This window comes from Ammospiza nelsoni, chromosome 22 (assembly GCF_027579445.1).
Source record: "Ammospiza nelsoni isolate bAmmNel1 chromosome 22, bAmmNel1.pri, whole genome shotgun sequence".
Taxonomy (NCBI): Eukaryota; Metazoa; Chordata; class Aves; order Passeriformes; family Passerellidae; genus Ammospiza; species Ammospiza nelsoni.
This window is the reverse complement of record NC_080654.1, coordinates 2,436,119-2,456,228: the sequence shown is the minus strand read 5'-3', so window position 1 is coordinate 2,456,228 and position 20,110 is coordinate 2,436,119. Positions and strand designations below refer to the sequence as shown.

The following is a 20,110-nucleotide window of genomic DNA, read 5'->3' as shown; positions in this document are numbered from 1 at the left end:
CAGCCATCCCATGGCGTGGAGAGAAAGTTGTTCTGAGGGAATGAATGTGAGCTGGATCCTCCTGCTGGGAGGGCTTGGCTGCTCTCAACCTCTGTGAGGTTGTCCCTGTACCTCTGCTGGGAAAGCTGTAACCCTGGGATGGTCAGAATTCCCAGTTTTCCTCTCTCCTCTTCCTCCCAGGGCATCCACGCCTGGAATGTGTCTCACAGGACACATTGGGGAATCTGGCCTTCCCACGGCGCCACGAGGGGTTCTATAATATTTATAATATTTATAATATTTATAATCGATAATATTTATAATCTATAACATTTATAGTGTGTACTGAGCACGCTCTGAGAATGAGCTCAAAACTGTGTAGAGGAAATTCCTCGGGATGTCTTGCTCACGAGCCAGGGCTGTTTGTGAGGTTCAGGATGTGTGTGTGCCTTTTGTAAAGGAAGGACCTCGTTTTTGTGTCCTTATAGGACTGGAAGTTACAGCTGTGCTGTCCATTGTAAAAGAAATATTTATTTAAGTCTTTCATGAAAGGCAGGTGTATAAATTATATTTAATTTTTGGTACCCTTTTGCCAGGGGAAAATGGGAATTTGTTACTGTCCTTGGAGGATGTTATGATGTGTTCTGTGCAAGCTGCACCAATGTATGACCTGTGCCAGAGTTGTCTTGAACATCAGAAGTTGCAGAAACTTTTAAAGGTCAAAAATAAATAAAAATCTGCTTAATCAAAACAAAGTCATTCTTTTTTTTTTAAGTAGTTTTTACAGCTGGTTTCCCTGCGGTCAACTGACACGAGACAGATTCCAGTGAAAGCAGAGATATTCATATTTAACACCAAATTTCCCATCAGGACCTCTGCAATGCTGTTTTCCATAGCTCGGGAATATCAAACCCCAGCTCTCTCAATGTGAGACAAAAATAACAGCACACCCGAGCAGCCAATTCTCTGGGAATTCAGAGCCAGAAAGGTCACTGTGAGGATGACAAAAATCATGGAATGGTTTGGTTGGGAGGCACCTTAAATATCACCTAACTCCAACCCCTGGTGACAGGCAGGGACACCAAACACAGAAAGTACTTTTATTTAATTTAAATAAAGTTTTCCAGGGCACAAATTCACATTCCTGGGGATGAATCAAGGTCATAAATCACCTGGAAACACGCGGGGGGTTAAAATTCAGGGGTTTGGCTAGAGGGGACACGCCAAACCAGGGGCTGCTCCGTGTATCGGTCTCTCCCCGTCCCCGGGGGTCTCCTCGCCCCTTCCCTGGGGTCCCCCTTCAATTTCCCCCGGGGGTCTCTCCGCCCTTTTCCCCCTCAGTTTTCCCCGGGGATCTCTTTGCCCTCGCCGAGGGTTTCTTTCCAATTTCCACCCCTGGAGTCTCAGGGACCCCTCCCCGGCGTATCCCCCCGTTCCCCGCGGGGTCTCCCCCTGTTCTACCCCCGTTCTCCCCGGGGTCTCACCGACCCCTCCCCGATATTTCCCCCCATTCTCCCCCCGTCCCCTCCCGGCTTTTCCGCCCCCTCACGGCGGACTCCCTCAGGCCACGCCCCCCACCGGTGGGCGGGGCCAGCGCGCTCTCCCCGCCTGATTTCCCCGCACCTCCTCTCGTTCGTATGCAGATTTATGCGCATACATTTGCATGCCGATGAGGCCGGGGTGAGGGAGGGAGTGGGTCGTGTTCAAAATGGCGGAGCGGGGCGGGCGCGGCAGCGGTCACGGCAGCCTGGACAAGAGCATCACCCTCCCGCCCGACGAGATCTTCCGCAACCTGGAGAACGCCAAGCGCTTCGCCATAGACATCGGTAACCGGGCGGGGGAGGCCTGCGGATGAGGGGCGGCGGCGGGGAACGGGCGGCGGCTGCAGCCCCGGTGAGGGGGCCCGCGGTGGGCCGGGCCGGGCGCGCGCGGGGCACGCTGGGAAGTGTAGTCCCCCACGAAACGCGGGCCAGCGCGGGTGGGCGCGGACTCACTACAGCTCCCGGCGGGTTGCGCGGTATGGGGGGCGGCGCAGGGCACGACGGGAATTGTAGTCCTGCTGCCGGGTACCGGCGCGGCGCGGGCGAGCAGCGGCACTACAAATCCCGGCGGGCCCCGCGCGGGTAACGGGCCGCGGGGAGCCGGGCGGGGTGGCCCGGTCGGGGCTGCCCTTGGCGGCCAAGGGGGAACGGGGGAGAGCCCGGAGGGCTCGGCCGGACCGGCCGGGGGGCGGCGGGGCTGGGGAACATCGGCTGCACCCCCTCAGAGCGCGCCGGGCCCTGCCCCAGTGCGCCAGGCCCGAGTGCGGAGCCCCTCAGCCGCCCCCCGGCCCAGGCCGCGGCCCGCGGGATGCTGCGGGCGCTCCTCCGGCTCCCAGAACCGGCCTGGAAGAAGCAAAAAGAGCCGGGGACGGCGGCTGTGGCATTGCCTGGGCTGGGCAAGGTGTCGGGGTCTGTCATTGCTGCCTCAATCACCCCCAAACCACCCGCTGCTCTGTGCGTACATTCGAGCAGCCAACATTGGCGATTTCCCTATGCGGGACAGGGTGACACTTGTCAGGGTGACACTTGTCAGGGTGACACAGGGAGCTGTGCAGGGACAGGCTGAGTTTCTTCCCAGTTCCTCCCGTGCAGGGATCAGCAGTGGTTCTGCGGACACCCACTAAGCCACAAGTGCCGTTTCACACATTTTACTGCCTCAAGATCAGCAGAACTTTTTAGGAGAAAAGCCAGAGAAAAGAAAAGCAAGCTGTTATTGCTCGGGTGAACACTGCTCTGTGTGCTGGAGACTCAGGGAGAGCGGGAATAAAACCTGCCCCATAATAGAAAATGTTGTTGTGTCACTTCAGCCCCTCGGGAGCTGCTGGTTCCACGCCTGTGAAAATAACAGCTGGAGCCGGCCCTTTGTGCGGGTCAGCTCGGAATTAGAGTCCTGGGATTAGTTATAAAACCTAGTTACATGTCTCAGCTGGTGTTCTGAATGGATTTAAGTCTTTAAAAACTGGGAGAGCAAGGGGATAACGCGCAAAGCCATGGCTCTGCATCCCGTGGGGCTGGTGGGGAATTCCTGCAGCACCTGTGTCATTGTCGGTGTAAAGAAAGTGACATTCCAACGCTGAGCCTCAGCTTGGAGCTGTGGAGGGAAACTTTCCCATAAAAGCTGTGCCAGCCCTCACCTTTTAGCAGAACAGACCGTGGGTTTTGTTTACCAGAGACTTCAAAGCAGTGCCTGGGACACTGAAATCAGATCCAAGGTCAGGGGAGCTTTATTGCTTTTGATACTGTAGGTTTCTGTCCATGGTCACTCTACATTGACCTCACTTAAATTTTCCTGGAGTAAACTGCCTGTTTTTCTCCTACAGGTTGCAAATATTTTCCTAACAAAAATGTTTGAGTGTTGTGGAAGAGCTGACAGTGTCTTTCACCTCTGCTGCTTCATTTCTTGGTTTTTATTAGGCAGCAGAGTGCAGTGCCACTGAACTTAGCCATTATTTAGGATCTGACATTGCCAGGTTTTTATTTACTTTCAGGACTTTAATGTTAACCCAGTAGTGGATCACAGTTACCCTCAGACCTGGAGCACTGTGCTGGAAAACATTGAAGTTATTCAGTGTAACCCCAGAAATCCACTTCTGCAGGTCAGCTGCAAAGACAGGGCAAGGGCTTGAACTCTTTTTCAAGGGGAGAGTTGAAAGTTTGAAAGTTTTATTGCCATGAGCAGACTGGAGGCCTGAAGGGTGTGATGAGGCTGCTCTGCTCAGACTTGCACATTGCTAACATCTCCACTTTTGTGTGCTTGAGAAACAGCACTCTGAGCATTCTTTACCCCAAAGCCAAGATGAGTCTTGCAAAATAATGACTCAGTACAGAGGGTCATTTTCTAACCAGCCAGGAGTTTGCAGATTTGTCCCTAAAAGCAGGGTGAGAATGTTATTTAGGTGTTGTTCTGAAACACTCTGTGCACATGAGGGGCATTGCTCAGTGGTGCCAAACCAGCTGAGAAAATCCTGGTACAGATTTGGGGGGTTTCATGAAGTTCCCAAACAAGGTGAATAACAGCAGTACATGTTATTAGCCTGGCTAATTGAGAATTTCCACTGCTCATCCTCGTCCCACATCAGTCAGGCACAAACTGAATTTATGGAGCTTTTCCCTCCTGTGATGCTCTGGGGGTTAAGCAGGCCAAGAAGTTCCTCAGCAAAGAATTCTTTCTGCATTCCCATTAATTTTCTCTGGCTTTACCTGAGGAAACCTGGAGAACCAAGAGCTGACATAAACACAAATTCTATTGTTTGCTCCAAGGTGAGGCATTAATCATAACTTGTCATCTCTTTATGAACAGGTGGTTCATTAACCAAGCTGGCTTATTACTCAACTGTACAGCACAAAGTGGCAAGAGTGAGATCCTTTGATCATTCTGGAAAGGTGAGAATTCCATCAGGGATTGACTCACAGGAGTGAGATTCTGGACTGGCTAGAAAGAAATTACATCCAAACCCATCTAATAACTTGCTTATATAAAACTTTCTGAGAAGTGTTTGTATTGCCAGGTACTATTTATATTTAATTTTATTATTTATATTTAATTGATTAAAATATTTATTTTAATAAATATTTAATAAGACAGTAAGTGTGGTACTTTTGTTAAAAATCCCTGCTCCTGTGCAGAAATAAGTTTCCTCATGCAGAGGGATTTCCTGCACGTCAGCTGCATGGGAGAATTGATTATCTCAGCTTAAGGAGAATTAAGAGCTGTGAAACTCTATTCTTCTTTGCCACAGCTTGAGGTGTTATGTTTAATGGCATTAACACAGTTTCAAGGGCAAGAAAAGCACAAGTATTGATGTTCAGTAGTTCAGCATTTAACCTTGATGTTCTCTAAGAAATCCTTTTCTCTTTTGAAGGACATAGACAATGAACCTTTGTATGAAATATCTGTCCAGGAGGAGATTACAGCTCGACTTCACTTCATTAAATTTGAAAACACTTACATTGAAACCTGCCTAGATTTCATCAAAGACCATCTTGTCAATACAGAGACAAAAGTCATCAAAGCCACAGGTGGTGGTGCCTATAAATTCAAAGACCTTATTGAGAAGAAGCTGGGGTTGAAGTAAGTGGAACTGCTTTTTCTTCTGTGAGGAATTAACTTACACCTACTCCTAAAGCTTTTGTCATTTTCCTGGGCATGCTCAGAGGGAATTCACGTGACAGTCATTTATTGTACAGCTCCTACCTAAATTTCATACAAAGGCCTGCAGGAGAACAAAGGGCAGCCCCATGAACTTACAGCCTCATGAATTTACTGTTCAAGCACCATTATCAAACACCAAATCCTAAAAAGTTGACACTGAAATCTGCCTAGATGTCACCAAAGGCCATCTTATCTATATAGAGACAAAAGCCATCAAAGCCACAGATGGTGGTGCCTATAAATTCACACTTTCTATGCTGTAAGTGTAGAAAAGCATTAATTTACCCCAATATTAACACTGGGGAGAGCTTCAAGGCACCTCTGCTGTGATCTCTGTAGGAGATTCCTCAACCCCTGAGGGCCTGTGCTCATCTTTTAGATTATCTTTGCAAATTTCTTATTTCTCCTGATAAGCTGGGCTCTGTTACCTCTTTATTTCACACCAGCCCCCTTTAGTACCTTATTGGCTGTACTAAAGATGAATTGATCAAGATAAGGAGGCACTTTCCCCTCTTATCTCATGTGGTGCCTCTGGTTTAGGTTTTTATTTGGTTCTGACACACTCAGCTTTTCCCCAGCTCCAGACCAGAGCAGCTTCTCCACCATGGAACACACAAATCATTCTGCAGTAGTTGAGATGAGTTTGTGCCTTGTTTGTGTTTCCAACAAGCCTCAGGATATTTCCTGTAGGAATTTCCATACAGAGACACAGAAGTTCAGAAATCAGTGTGTGTTATCTGACTTATCAATCATCTCTAAGTTTTGTATCACATTCCCAGACCTCACACTGGGGATATCCTGTTGTGAATCCTGCTACTCTTGTGAGAAGTCTTTTTCTGTGTTTGCTAATCCCACTTGTAGGCTCCTCCCAACCCCTTGAATCTGTCCTAAACAAGTGCTGAAATCTTGAGGGGGCCTTTTGTGCTTTATTAGAGTCAGGGGAAGAGAAACACACAATTATTCCATGTTGGGAAATTGTTTTTTGAGGTTAATTTCCAGCTGAGCCTCCTGACCTACTTTATGGCCGGGGTGCACAGCCCATGAAAGGAGCAGGGCAGGAAAGGAGCAGTGTAAACAAGCAAACAGGATTATTTTTAATGACAACATGATTGAAGTTACTGTGTAACAGAACCCCAGCCTGGACTCCTGGCGTGGGAGGGGAGCACCAGGCCATGTGCAGATGGAGGTTTCATGTTTCCGTGGGGCTGGGCTTGTGCCAGCTGCTGTGAAAATTCCCCTCTGCAAAGTCTGTGCAAAAATCCTGCTCCAAAAACAAACTGCCTTATCAGGAGGGCTGGCACAGTTATTTAAGGCTTTTTCCTCCCCCTCAGAGTTGATAAGGAAGATGTAATGACCTGCCTAATTAAGGGGTGCAACTTTGTGCTGAGGAACATCCCCCACGAGGTGTTTGCTTACCAGAAGGACTCAGACACAGAATTCCGCTTCCAGACCAACCACCCCAACATTTTCCCTTATTTGCTGGTCAACATTGGCTCAGGGGTCTCCATAGTCAAGGTGAGTGGTGCCCAAAATGCTCTGCTGGAGATTTGATAAAGGTGATCTGAAACCTCTCCCTGGTTCAGATTTGTTCCTGGGTAATGCAAGGTTTAAAAATAAAATTTTGCCCTTTTTAAAGTTTATTGAGTTATTTCTATTAATTGCAGAGTTTTGAATGCTTTTCTATTCACTATATTTTTAAAATTACATTTAATATGATGTTTAGAGAAGTGATTACTCAATGAGGACAAAGGCTGTCAGATCAAAGTGATTTTTGTTTGTTGAAGAGACCAAGTTTAATGTCTATATTTAGCATTATTTGCCAAGAATAAAACACAAAGATTTCCAAAACTGCTTGTGGTGTGTGTGCAACATTCCCTTCTCACCTGCCCCTTCCACAGTGGAAGGATTCCATCTCCACTGATTCCACTCCTCCAAAACTCTGCACACTCTGACATTTAAATGTGTTCAACATTATAAAAGGACTTTCTGAATAAATCTGCCCTGTTTGACTCACAGGTAGAATCAGAAGACAAATTTGAATGGATTGGGGGCAGCTCAATTGGAGGTGGAACCTTCTGGGGTCTGGGAGCTCTGCTCACCAAAACAAAGGTACCCAAGTGTCTCTTTTAATGGGGTGGGATTAAATTAAATGCTGGGAGGAAACCTGAAATGCTTAATTGTTAGGTAAGAAGGCTGAGTCCTGGGCTTGTGTTTATATTTTTGACACTTCTGATGCATAAAAGGAAGTTTTACATGAAAAGAAGATACTGGTGGAATATAGGGACAAGAATTAGAAGATGCTTATTGTGACCAAAAGCAATCAAGGACAAATGATGGACAAGAGCCTCCTCAAAGTAATTTTTTATTCTCTTTTCAACTTAAAACACCAGCCCAGTTCCTGCAGCACTGTCTGCAGAAGAAAGCAGGGTGCACAGAATTGCTGCAAAATGTCTGGGAGCTGAGAGGAGAAATTTTGCCTCATGGTTGGTTCTTTGGTTGCCAATTCAAATTTAAATCCTGGGCTGACGATCAAGGCCTGACTTAGTCCTGCTCTGACATCATGCTGGGCTTCCCAAAGAGCCACGTGGCTTAATTGAGTGTCCTAAATGTCAGCAGTGTGGGAAAAGCTTGAGTTACAAATGCACCAGATAGGAAAATGTCAAAGGGAGGGCACAGCCTGGGCTGGGCTTTTGGGTTGATGCTCCTGAAGAAGAGATCTTAAACCATGGCAGTGCCTGCTCTCCGTTCTCTCTTGGTTTTGTAGAAGAAATTCAAGTTAACAGGGTTATAAATTAAGTATTGGCATAATGGAGCTTGCCTGCAAGTTTAATTTCAGGGGCAGTGAAGGCACACTGAGACTTTTTTCTCAAACTTCTCTTTTATTGTGCTTCAGCAAGACAAAATTCTGTTTCCTCTTAGTTCCTGTGTTTCTGAATTCCAAGATAAGGGATGCCATGAGGCTTCTGACTGTTTTATATGTGCTGACCCACCCTAATTTTCAAGAGAAATTCAACAAAATATCTGCAGATAACAAGGGTTGATTGTGATTTTTAAAGGAACTCCACTTGAGATCTGTGTGTTTGATCACTGTGGATACATCCTTGTAATTAGGACCAGCCTGTCTTTGGCTGGCAGGGTTCATTCTAACACTGGTTTTGGGCAGTGAGGATGCTGCAGAGCTCTGGTTCAGGTCAGAGATTTTCCTGTACATTTGCCTGTGCTTCTCACCCTCAGAAATTTGATGAACTGCTGCAGCTGGCCTCAAAGGGCCAGCACACCAACGTGGACATGCTGGTGAAGGATGTGTATGGAGGTGCCTACCAGACCCTGGGGCTCAGTGGGAATCTCATTGCCAGCAGCTTTGGGAAGTCCACCACAGCAGACAAAGGTACTGGGATCAAAAAGATCTCCCCAAACATCTCCTCTGGCTCTTGGGAATTAACTTTATCCTGATCTAACAAATAGAGCTGAAAATAATCACCAGCTTCTTTCATGATCTTGTGGTTTGCCTGCACAATATTGATTTAAAATATTATTCAGTACTGCTTTAAAAGCAGATATTTATATTTTCAGTTTGGGATTGCCTAAGCCAAGGGAAAATTAAAAAATAGCTGTCTGGTTAGCCTGGGGTTAATCCATTCCTGTGGGAAATAGATGTGGCTTTCTGGGCTGCAGAAAGGCCCTTTGGCAATGATTTATTACAATTTGCATTATCTTAATGAAATCACTTGCAGTGATTTCAGGCCAGGAGGGATGGATGAACCCTCACCCCTGGTTCCTAGAGAGAAGAAATGAATTCATGCCATCCAGAAGTTTCTTTTCAAGAAATATGTCACATAGGCTTAGTGAGGGCTTTTTTAAAATCAAATCACACTCCTCCTTGTTAGAAGTACATTATATATGTGAGATTTTTATTTTCTTCTCCCCACATAAAGAAAACTGCTCCAACCCTGGATTTTTCTTTCCCCAGCTGCAGGTTCAGTTAGAAAAGCACAGTCCACTGCAGCTTCCTCACTTTGTGTGCCGTTTGCTTTACTCTCCCTTGCCTTCCAGAGTTTTCCAAAGAAGATATGGCCAAAAGTTTGCTGCACATGATCAGCAATGACATTGGCCAGCTGGCCTGCCTGCATGCCAAACTGCACAACCTGGATAAAATTTATTTTGGAGGGTTTTTTATCCGGGGCCACCCCGTCACCATGCGCACAATCACCTACAGCATCAACTTCTTCTCCAAGGTAAGGAAAACACAGGCTTCCCCACAGCAAAGTCACATTTTAGGTGTTTTTCTAGGCTGTTGGGATACCTTAATAAATGAATTTGTACATGAAGTAAGCTTAGAATGCTGCTCCTTAGGTAGGTAAGGCAGGGATGTGTTGTGGGAGGGGTGAAATCAGTGTGAAATGTCTGGGAGTTGTGTCTGGCCCTTTTTCCTCTCTCCCTACCTCCCTCTCTCTCTTTTTATTATTATTTTTTGATTGACAATCTGTCTTGTAGCTCCAAGTAATGAGTTTCCACTGTGTTCTTAGATAGTCACCATCATTATTCAATTCCTCTTGCTGATTTCATCTTTCCACCCCCAGGCCATGCAGTGTGGGGTTGTTGTGCTGAGGCACTTGGCATCAGTGGGGTTTTGTTACTAAAAAGAAAATCGAACCTCAAACCAACCAAGCTGAAGTTCTTTGCAGGTTTTGAAGCTGTGGAAAATACTGAAGATTTTTGGCTAGGAGAAAGGTCCAATCCACAAGCTTGTTAATGGTTGTTACAGGTAGATTAGTCCTGAACTTTGGGAATTTATAGAGAAGAGGACACCAATTTTTTCTCATCTCAGTGCTTTATGCAAGAGACTCCTGTGTGCTGCCTTTTCCCCTCTTTATTTCACCATTGTTGGCCCTTTCTGTTCCAAGAAAGCCATTGCAAAACTGCAGCTTTAGGTTGTTGTAAGAGACACTTTGCCAGGGATTGAAATCCAGATCTCCCTGTGAGCTGGAGCTGCTGTTTCCCAGTCACTGCTGAATTCCTTGGAAAAGGAATTCCTTGGAAGAGGCCATGTCTCACCCAGCCTGGGTGAGGCTTCTCCTCCCCAGCATTCCTGTATTTTGCATTAATAATTGGATTATTTGATGGGGGGATGCTTGCCTGTGGGTAATGCCCAGTGTCTGTGTGGTGTTGAAGAGCAGTGCAATAAAATAAACACGAGGAGCAGCGTCCCAAAGGTGGTGTTGGCTGCAGTGGCACACACTCACCTTGGCAATCCCATTTCCAGCCTGTTTGAAGCAAGAGGAGTTGAATATTCATGGAATGATGTTCCTGGGAAGGCCATAGACCTCACACCACAGGTGCATGGGTGTTTTCCAGCTGGGTGATAACTGGGGGATGAGGTGTGTGAGCAGTTCCTCCCTGAGCTGCTCCAGAAGCACCATTAAAAGTTGCTGAATGTGTGAGAATGTAGCACAAATGACTATTACCATCTTCTGGTTGTTTCTATTAAATTAAAGTGTGAAACTAGTGACAAAGAAGTGCCTGTTAGCCCTCAGGGACCATCCAATTGCAATGTTTCATATTGTGGCAGGGAGAGGTTCAGGCATTGTTCCTGAGACATGAAGGCTACCTGGGAGCCATTGGGGCATTTTTAAAAGGAGCTGAACAAGACAGTAAGTACAGCACTGCTCTGTTCTGTATATGCTGTGTTCTGAAATGTCAGTGTACTGTCCAAGTTTCTCTTGAGAGGCTGCATGTAAGCTGTTGCCTAAATAAATCCATTTGGCACTAATAAACACAGATGCTGGGCTTTGGTTTGATACATTCTGGCAGGGACATCTCAATTTCTCACTGGATTTCCTGCTCACCTTTGAGAGGACAGCAGGACTGGGCCTTTCTCTTCTCTGCACTCCTACAAAGAGCAGCCACAGCTCTAAATCCAGCTGGAGAAATGTGGGTTTGGAGAACCTCCCCCTCTTTAAGCGGCCACTTCTGAGTTCCTTTAATGTGCTGAGGAAGACCAGTATCTCCAAACTGTTTGTCTGAGAGTGAAAAGCCTCCCAGAGGAGACCCTTCTGTCCAGATCCCTTGGATTCAGGCTGCTTTGGTGGAATTCTGCCTGTTCAGTTTTCCTTTTCCCCTGTGGGTGTACTGGCAAGGCAGGCAGTACATTGGTTCCAGTGGCACAGCTGCTGATTTTCCTTAGCTCAGCAAATATCAAACACACCTCCAAAAAATGGATGTGGAATTCTTTTCCTGCCCATTTGATAGAGATGGGCAAGGAAGCAGCTACTGAGGAATTAAAGACATTGCTTCTGCAGCATGAACTGCACATCTGAGCTCATTAAACTTTCCTCAAATAAAGCCAATCTGGAAATAACTTTAGTGTTTCTCTGAAGCTTACATTGTGCTTTGGGAGTTCTGTAATACTATTTTGTTAATAATGGATCTAGATTTAGAAATAAATGCTCAGTGATAGTGCTTTGAAGGCATGCTGATTAATGACAAGGAAATGGGGTTAAAATAATGATTTTAGAACTTAAATTGTCTCTTGTCTCATTCAGGTTGAAGCTCCTTGGAGCAGGTAATTCATTGAGTGGTTGAAACATCTCTTGGGGGTTAGAGGGAAAAATTCTGTTTGCTTTTAAAGACAAGGGGAGCTGGCTTGTGTAGTGCAGCAGCTGCTCAGAGGGATGCTGGCTCTAGACTCACTCACAGCACTATTCTCAGTTTTATTTTCAGATTATGTGTGTCTGTGTCTTTCTCTTTTCTAGATCCAAACCAGTACAGCTGGGGAGAGAATTATGCTGGGAGTTCTGGGCTCATGAGCACATCCCCTGATGTTTCCCCCTTGCAGAGAACACGCAGTGGTACAGTATGTGCTGTCTTTCCTTGCCCTGTGTGTGTTCTCTCAGCACTGCTCACCTGGACATGGCTGATCATTCTCCTGCTTCCCAGAGAAGTGCCCAGTGTGCTGTTGGTGTGGTGTTGTCTCCTGTCCTGTGTAGTGCTGAATGGAACATTTCATAAAACAGTCTGGCTGCTACTTTGTCTTGTTCTCTTCACCAAAGTTGGGGGAATGCTTGTCTCTCAGCTGGATTTTGCTGCAGCTGAAATAGCTCAGAATTTGGAATGTCATGTTCAGCCCTCTTGAAGCAGTGTTAATTTGCTTCCTGTGAGAAGAAAAATACAAGATTGGACAGAAGGGCACAAGCCCAGTCATCTCTTAAAGTCACTGACAGTGCAGCAATTCTGATTCCACAGTGGATTATTTTCACACTGGACAACTTCTGTCTCTAGGGTGGGCATGGATAAAATAATCCACAGAGGGAACTGGATTATTTATGATGACCTATAATTGTCTGCAAATCTGTCAGTCTTAACAGTGGCTGGAGTTCTGTAGCCCTTGTGCTAATTTAATTCGTTGTAAATTAATTTCTGAGTGAGTTCTCATCCATCTCTTTCATTTCTCCCCTAGTTTGACATGCTGGAAATGGACAGATTGGAGAGACCACTTGTTAACCTGCCACTGCTGAAAGACCCCTCCACCTATATCCCAGACACTGTTGACCTCACAGATGATGCCATGGCCAGAAAATACTGGCTCACCTGCTTTGAGGAGGCACTGGATGGGGTAAGAGTCACAGAACAGACCTGTGTGAGTGACACAGACATTTAAGAAATAAATCTTCTATGGAGCAGCATGTTTGTCCTGTGTTTGTCCTGGACAATGTTCCTGCTGTGGCACCCCTCTGGAAGGCCAGCCCCTCTTTCCCTGTGGCAGAGGGAAATTGTCCCAGTCTCTTAAAGAAGGGCTTGACCCCTTCAAAGGCAGAAATGTTCTTTTGTGGTGCTTTTTTTTAGCTCCTGAAAGGTGTTTTCAAAGCATTTCTCTCTTCAATGGCACTTGGACCTCTCTGTACAGAGCTGAAGCAGGACAGTTACACAACCAAAGGCCACAGATCCTTGGGTTGTTCCTCCTCTGGGAGCAGTCCTGCTGCCTCACAGACACTTTTCCATGGGAAGGGCACAATTGAACCAGGCACAAATTATAAATTATTTTTTCCTGCTCTGAAGCTGATTCAGGCAGTTCACTGGAGTAAACAAAAAGGGAACACAAGGGGTCGATGTGCACCATTAAATTTCTGCTTCTGTTTCTCCTTTAGTGGATGAGCATTGTTACCTTTTTTCCCCTCCTCTAAGTAGTTAGAACTTGTGCTTAATTTCTGACAGTACAGTCTGGAAAACAAACTTTAACTCTTTTGGGATGAAAAGAGCCATTAAAATGTTATTTACTGTTTGGAATGAAGGGAGTCTGGGAGGTGCTGTGTGGGAGGGAGCAGGCACAGAACAGGCAGGCAGATGGAGGGGTTATTGCTCAGACTGAACTTCACATCAATTCCAGGAAGAAGAGTTAATTTGGTAACTCCAAAAGTGTTGCCTCTCTCCTCTGCCAGGTGGCAAAGCGAGCTGCAGCCAGCCAGCCAGACTCTGTGGATGCACAGGAGAGAGCTGAGAAATTCCGCCAGAAATACTGGAATAAGCTCCAGACACTCAGGCAGCAGCCCTTGTAAGTTTTTATTTTCCCTTCTGCATCACTTGCTGCTTCTTTTGAGCACTGAAAGCCCACCAAAAGCTAACCAGGTTGTGAAGCAGAGCAAACAAAGCCAAGCAGGCTGAAGGCTCAGATGTGCCAAACATCCTCTGCACAGGGATTTTGGATTTCATGTCTTAGAATTTCTCTGCTCAACTCCATCTTGGCAGAAAAATTGTTATTAAAAATTTGTATGTGGTTATTAAAAATAGCAGCAAGTCAATTCTGAACATTTTCCCTCATTGTATTTAAATAATCTTATTGTAGATTTTCGAATTTAAGATTACTGAATCTACAATAAATGATCTTAATTGTAGATTCAATAATCTTATGGTGAAACCAGGATTTAGCACCTGGGACTTTCAGCTTCATGTGAGGGGCTGTGACTTACAGTGGAAACAGAGGGAAAAATAACTTTTTCTGTTTGAAGTAATTGATTTGTTTTCCCCCCCTTCTCCCTTTTTAAAGTGCATATGGTACCTTAACAGTCAGAAGTCTCTTGGATACAAGGGAACACTGTTTGAATGAGTTCAGTTTTCCAGACCCCTATTCCAAGGTGAGTTCAAGACACTTTTCCATTCATTACCCCTATGCAGCTGTTTTCTCTCTGTGTTTTGTTCTGTGACATGAAATGATTGGGGAAAGGACATTCAAGTCATTATTTCTCAAAAAACAACTTTCTCTATGTCCATTCCTCACCACTTGTTTATGTGACATATAAATAACAACAGTGCTGGTGGCTGATCCAAGACTCTTTTCCTGACTTTGACATATTTCTGCAAAATACAGAGAAAGTTCTCCCTGGCTGCACTGTCAAGTGCTACCTTCACTCTGAGAAAGGGATAAAAGGGAGGTGGCTTTTGCTTCTGTTGGCTTCTTGTAATTCAGACAAGTTTACTGCCAGGACAAGACTTTGGTACCCAGAATCATTTTAAATTTTCTAAGAAATCTCACCCTGTAACACTGATCTCACTGGAGACAGAGAAGGGAAAAAAACCTCAGAGCTGCTGAGAATTTGGGATGATGCAAAAGAAAAAATAAACACCCTTCAGATTTTGTGGGACTGCTGGTGATGGTTTCCTAGAGTTGATGCATCATTTTACTGCCACAAGGGTTTTGTGTGTCTACTCTCCCATTCTTGCCCAAGAGCCATTTCCCAATCTGCTCAAGGTCTGTTGCACCTCTAACTTGCTAAGAAAAGCAGTTCTTGGGCTATAGATCATATCTGGCACTCATGACACTTTTTGTGAGAATCCAGGAAAGTTTTTCCTTGCTCCTAAGTACACTGACAATAATTGGTTGGTCCATGAACACAGAGGAGATGCTTAAAAGTGGCCTTGGGACTGAGACAGCCAAAGCTGGGTAAGAAATGTTGGTCTGTAAATCCAGTGTTTTCTGTCTGTCTTACAGGTAAAGCAGAAAGAAAATGGAATAGCCTTGAAGTGTTTCCAGAGTGTGATCGAGTCCCTGGACTCCCTGGGCTGGGAGGAGAGGCAGTTTGCACTGGTGAAAGGACTCCTGGCAGGGAATGTCTTTGACTGGGGAGCAAAGGCAGTCTCAGAGTAGGTGTTACATCCTTTAACAGCACCCTTTAAACTACAGAATGTAAAAAATTCCTCAAAAGTTCCTCAATCTCCCCATCACCACTGTTACAGCCTGCAGCTGGTTTAAGTCATTACATTTCATGGTGGTTTGCAGACCCCAAAATGGTTTTTTTGCCTGTACCCTTCTGCCTGCAAACATCTGTACATTGCTGAGGCTGTTTTCTTCTAGCATCAGAACTCTGATTTAATTCCTGACGAGCCTTTTGTTTTTAACTTGATCACGAAATACATTTCCCAGTTTTGGGACCCACAGACACCCCCAGTACAAGCAGTGCAGTAAAATTGCTGGGCCCCAGCTAAAGAAATGTTTGAATTCCACTGGTGTGAGGTGGAGGTGTTGAGCTGTGCCCTTTGTCTCTCTCCTGTCCCAGTGTTCTGGAGTCTGAGCCACAGTTTGGGTTTGAAGAAGCCAAGTCAAAGCTCCAAGGTAAGGGGAGATCCCTGCTGGTGGTTGGGTGTTAATGAGGGAATGGAGTGGGGTTCAAAAATCATTAGGGCTTGTTAGGGTTATATAAATGCAGAGTTTTAATTAAACCTTCAGACTCTCTCCTTAAACTCAGAAATGGTCACTCACTGCTGTGTCCCTGGCAGGGAACAGAGTCCTGGGGGTTCACACCCAGCTCACAGCACTCACACAGAGCTTTAGTGTGAAAATTCCACTTCAGGCCTCCTGTCATGGAGCCATTCCCATAACAGAGCTCAGGAACTCTGCCAGCCTTCACATTTAACTTTGGAAACCTGAGCTCAAATGTTTCAATGCTTCAGGGAGTGCAGCATGAGCCTCCTGCTTGTACCATGTGCAGAGTGACTGCTGATAAGAGTGAGTGGCTGCTGATAAGAAATGCTGACACTGCTCTGTCTGTGCCACAGAACGTCCCTGGTTGGAAGATTCCTACAGCCAGTGGCTGGAGCGACTGAAGGTACGACCCTGGGTGGCCCTAAAGCCACTAATTAACCCCCTTAATCATCAAACCACCTTGGGAATTGTGGGGTTTGAGCAGACTCTGTTCAGACAGCCCAAAACAAATCCCAGTAATTCACCATAAAGAAAGGAATAAAGGAATTGGTTTAAAGTGCTGCTTCCCTGAATTCCCACTGGAGCCCAGCTGCTCCAGAGCCTCCCCTCCTCATCAGGGCTCCTATTTCCATACCCAGAGCCCTGAATTTAAACCCCTGGGGCCAAATGTAGTGTTTGAGCTGTTCCTCCCCCTGAGTAGCCAAGCTAAACCTGGCATGAATGTAGGAGCTTGCTGGAAGCAATGAACTTACCAATTAGGAAAGTTTTTTTTTTCTTTTTTTCCCATGTGATCTCTTTTACCATTTAATTAAGATTAATTAAAAAGCTTTTGTGTCTCTGTGTAAATCTCTCAGTTGAAAATGGCAGCTTAAAGGTTGGGGATGAGCAGACTATAGCAAATCATTACATGCTCCATCCTAAAACAAAGCACCAGCTAATCTTGTGTAACAGGGATAATTAGGGAACTACAGGCACTGTCCTGTCAGGTTTTATTAGGAATTCAGCATTTTTCAGTTCTTCTGCTGGTATGAACTGGAGTGAACTAAGTTTCATAACACCAGGTTGAGAACAAATGAAGAGGTTAATGGAGAATAGGCAATATCTTTTCATTTTAGGATGTCACTGCCCCCACAGTCCATGCTGCCCTTTCCTGGCAGAAGGGAATGCTGTGCAGCCAGCACCAGGCTGGCTTAAAACACCCTCCAAGGTAGGTCCAGCTGGCACCCAGCACGTTCAGGATCAAAGCCTGGCTCTGGAGTTAGGCCTGGCTTGAGTTGGCAGGTGGAGGTTTTACTGCTGGAGTTTGAGAGCCCTGTCTCAAACACAGCACAGGAGCTTGAGGGGTGTTTTAAAACAGGAGCTGTTTAAACCCCTGTGCAAAGGCACCATCAGGGAGCCCCATTCCTCCTGTTTGTGTGCTGGGGGCTTGCTGCAATCCAGACCCCAAGGCTCAGGTGTTTGAGGCTGTAAAATGTGGGAGGAGTAGCTGTGAATAACAAACTGCCCTGAGGTGAGTGGTGCTCCATCCTGAATGCATTGGTTTTCTCTTGCAGGAGGGTCCCCCTCATAAATGTGCCTTAATTTTCGCAGATAACAGTGGGATAGACATAATTTTAGGAGTCTTTCCTTTTGTCCGAGAGCTCCTTTCTAGAGGGACAGAGGTGAGTGCTTCTCCCTGCCATTCCTCTGGAGTTTTGGTAACTGCTGGCAGGTATCACTGCCCACCAGCAGGACACTCCTCTGCCAAACTGGGAGTGATCCAAGCACCTGGAATGCCAGAGCCTGACTGTGTGACCTCCCCCAGGTGATTCTGGCCTGTAACTCTGGCCCTGCCCTCAACGACGTCACCTACAGCGAGTCCCTGATCGTGACCGAGCGCATCGCGGCCATGGACCCCGTGATCCAGTAAGCAGCACCCCTGTCCCTGTCACCCTCCCTGGGGACAGCCCAGCCTGGCTTTGCATTTCTCTCTTCATCTCTAACTCCAGCCTCAGCCCAAGGCAGAGCTTTTGCTTTCGTTAAAGTGAAAAATTTAGAAATTGGGTCTTTCTGGCGCGCCTGTAGTTACATTTCTTTTTGTGTCTTCCCCTGACAAGCACTGCAGCTGCTCTACCAGGAATTTTCTGTGTTAATAGAGGCAAATCCATGTTTGTCACACACAGAGTGTCCCCAGGAGAGGATGCTCAAGGAAACATTGTGTTTCCTGGTGAAGTCCCTGCAGCAAAGGAAGCCTCTGCAAAAGAGGGTTTGATATTCCTGCTCCTCTGGCTTATTCCCAGATGTGCAAGGACCTGCTGAAGCAGCTGTTTAATATTTTTGTCTTTTTTAACAGCTCTGCACTGAGGGATGAGAAGCTGCTGTTGGTTCAGACGGGCTCCAGTTCTCCGTGCCTGGATCTGAGGTACGTGGGCAAAGCCCCACTGTGTGATTGGTGTCCCTCAGCTGCAGGATGGTCAGAGGTTTGGCTGTGGAGCATCCCAGGCACCCTTCCCACTGGGAATCACTTCTGCACACCCATCAGGAGGTGCTTAGTGTGGGTTTACAGAGCTGTGACACTGCTCAGGCCTTACAGCCCTTGGTGAGGTGTCTGTGTGCAGGACACAGCTGGGTCGGGAGCTGTGGTTATGGCTGGTGCCAGATACTGCAGGTGGCCAAACCCCCCGGGACAGAAGCACCATTTCACCCTGTTTAACCTTTTCTGATCAGTTCCTCTATTGGAGACAGAATTTACCTGTATCAAAATCCAAGCTTGGGTGCATTTAAACAACATTTCAGTCAATCCCCTTGGCTTTCAGGGGCTGCTGTTTGTGGGCACCAGAAACTCCATGGAGAGTCCCAGTGGGCAGCTCGGGGCAGCTCTGGGGTGTGGCCAAGGTGTGGCCAAGGTGTGATCAAAGTGTGGCTGCATTGGTGGCCATGGTGTGGCTGCAGTGTGGCTGAAGGTGGAGCTGGGATGTGGCTGCAGGTGTGGCCAAAGTCGTGGCTGAGGGGTGGCCACAATGTGACCGTGGTGTGGCTGCAGGTGGAGCTGGGGTGTGACCAAAGTGTGGCTGCAGTTGTGGCTGAGGTATGGCCGTGGTGAGGCTGCAGATGGAGCTAAGGTGTGGCTGCAGGTGTGGCTGAAGTGTGACCAAAGTGTGACTGCAGTGGTGGCCAAAGGATGGCTGCAGTGTGGCTGTGGTGTGGCTGCAAATGGAGCTGAGGTGTGGCCATGGTGTGGCTGCAGGTTGGGCGAAGGTGTGGCTGTGGTGTGGCTGCAGGTGGAACTAAGGTGTGGCCATGGTGTGGCCACACTGGTGGCTGAGGGGTGGCTGCAATGAGGCCGTGGTGTGGCTGCAGGTGGTGCTGGGATGTGGCCGAGATGTGGCTGCAGGGGTGGCCAAGGTGTGACGGAAGTGTGGCTGCAGTGGTGGCTGAAGGATGGCCACGGTGTGGCTGTGGTGTGGCTGCAGTGGTGGCTGAAGGATGGCCACGGTGTGGCCGTGGTCTGACCACAGTGGTGGCCGTGGTGTGGCCGCAGTGAGGCCGTGGTGTGGCCGCAGTGGTGGCCGTGGTGTGGCCGCAGTGGTGGCTGTGGTGTGGCCGCAGTGTGGCCGTGGTGTGGCCGCAGTGGTGGCCGTGGTGTGGCCGCAGTGTGGCTGTGGTGTGGCCGCAGTGGTGGCTGTGGTGTGGCCGCAGTGTGGCCGTGGTGTGGCTGTGACGTGCCCTTACTGTGGCCGCTCTGCGTTGCAGCCGCCTGGACCAGGGCCTGGCCGTGCTGGTGCGGGAGCGGCAGACAGACCTGGTGGTCATCGAGGGCATGGGCAGGGCCATCCACACCAACTACTACGCCGTGCTCAGGTGTGAGAGCCTCAAGCTGGCCGTCATCAAGAACTCGTGGCTCGCCGACCGCCTCGGGGGCAAAATCTTCAGCGTCATCTTCAAGTACGAAGTGCCCTGTAAATGATGGAGCTGGCACGGCCCACGGACTTGCACTAGTTTTACTTTAACTGTAAAGAATGTATTTTTATTACAACAGGGACAAGAGTTCACAGGAAATTCCGTATTTATATTGTGCTTTTGTGACTTAAAAAGCGACAATATGATTCACTCTATAGTCTACACACTCAAATATATATATGTATATCACTCATTGTTTATTTTGGTAAGTGTTTATTTTAATGCTGCAGTATTTGTGATGAAAAGACTTTATTTTTTTGTTCTGTGAGACATTCATATAGAAATATATTTAAATGTCAATGAAAC

The 20,110-nt window shown here is 47.0% G+C and overlaps 1 protein-coding gene across 1 annotated transcript; it reads left to right on the top strand.

The window, feature by feature from the left end:
- The first annotated feature begins 1,571 nt into the window (after window positions 1–1,571).
- Window positions 1,572–19,998, top strand: PANK4 (pantothenate kinase 4 (inactive)). Its single transcript, XM_059487625.1, has 19 exons — window positions 1,572–1,805; window positions 4,321–4,403; window positions 4,883–5,091; window positions 6,504–6,687; window positions 7,189–7,281; window positions 8,407–8,560; window positions 9,226–9,407; window positions 10,742–10,823; window positions 11,925–12,025; window positions 12,629–12,784; window positions 13,608–13,720; window positions 14,213–14,300; window positions 15,155–15,306; window positions 15,720–15,775; window positions 16,219–16,268; window positions 17,419–17,526; window positions 17,670–17,770; window positions 18,198–18,266; window positions 19,598–19,998. Exons 1-19 carry the CDS (start codon window positions 1,688–1,690, stop codon window positions 19,809–19,811), a joined length of 2,313 nt encoding a protein of 770 aa, XP_059343608.1. The 5' UTR covers window positions 1,572–1,687; the 3' UTR covers window positions 19,812–19,998.
- Window positions 19,999–20,110: the final 112 nt, after the last annotated feature.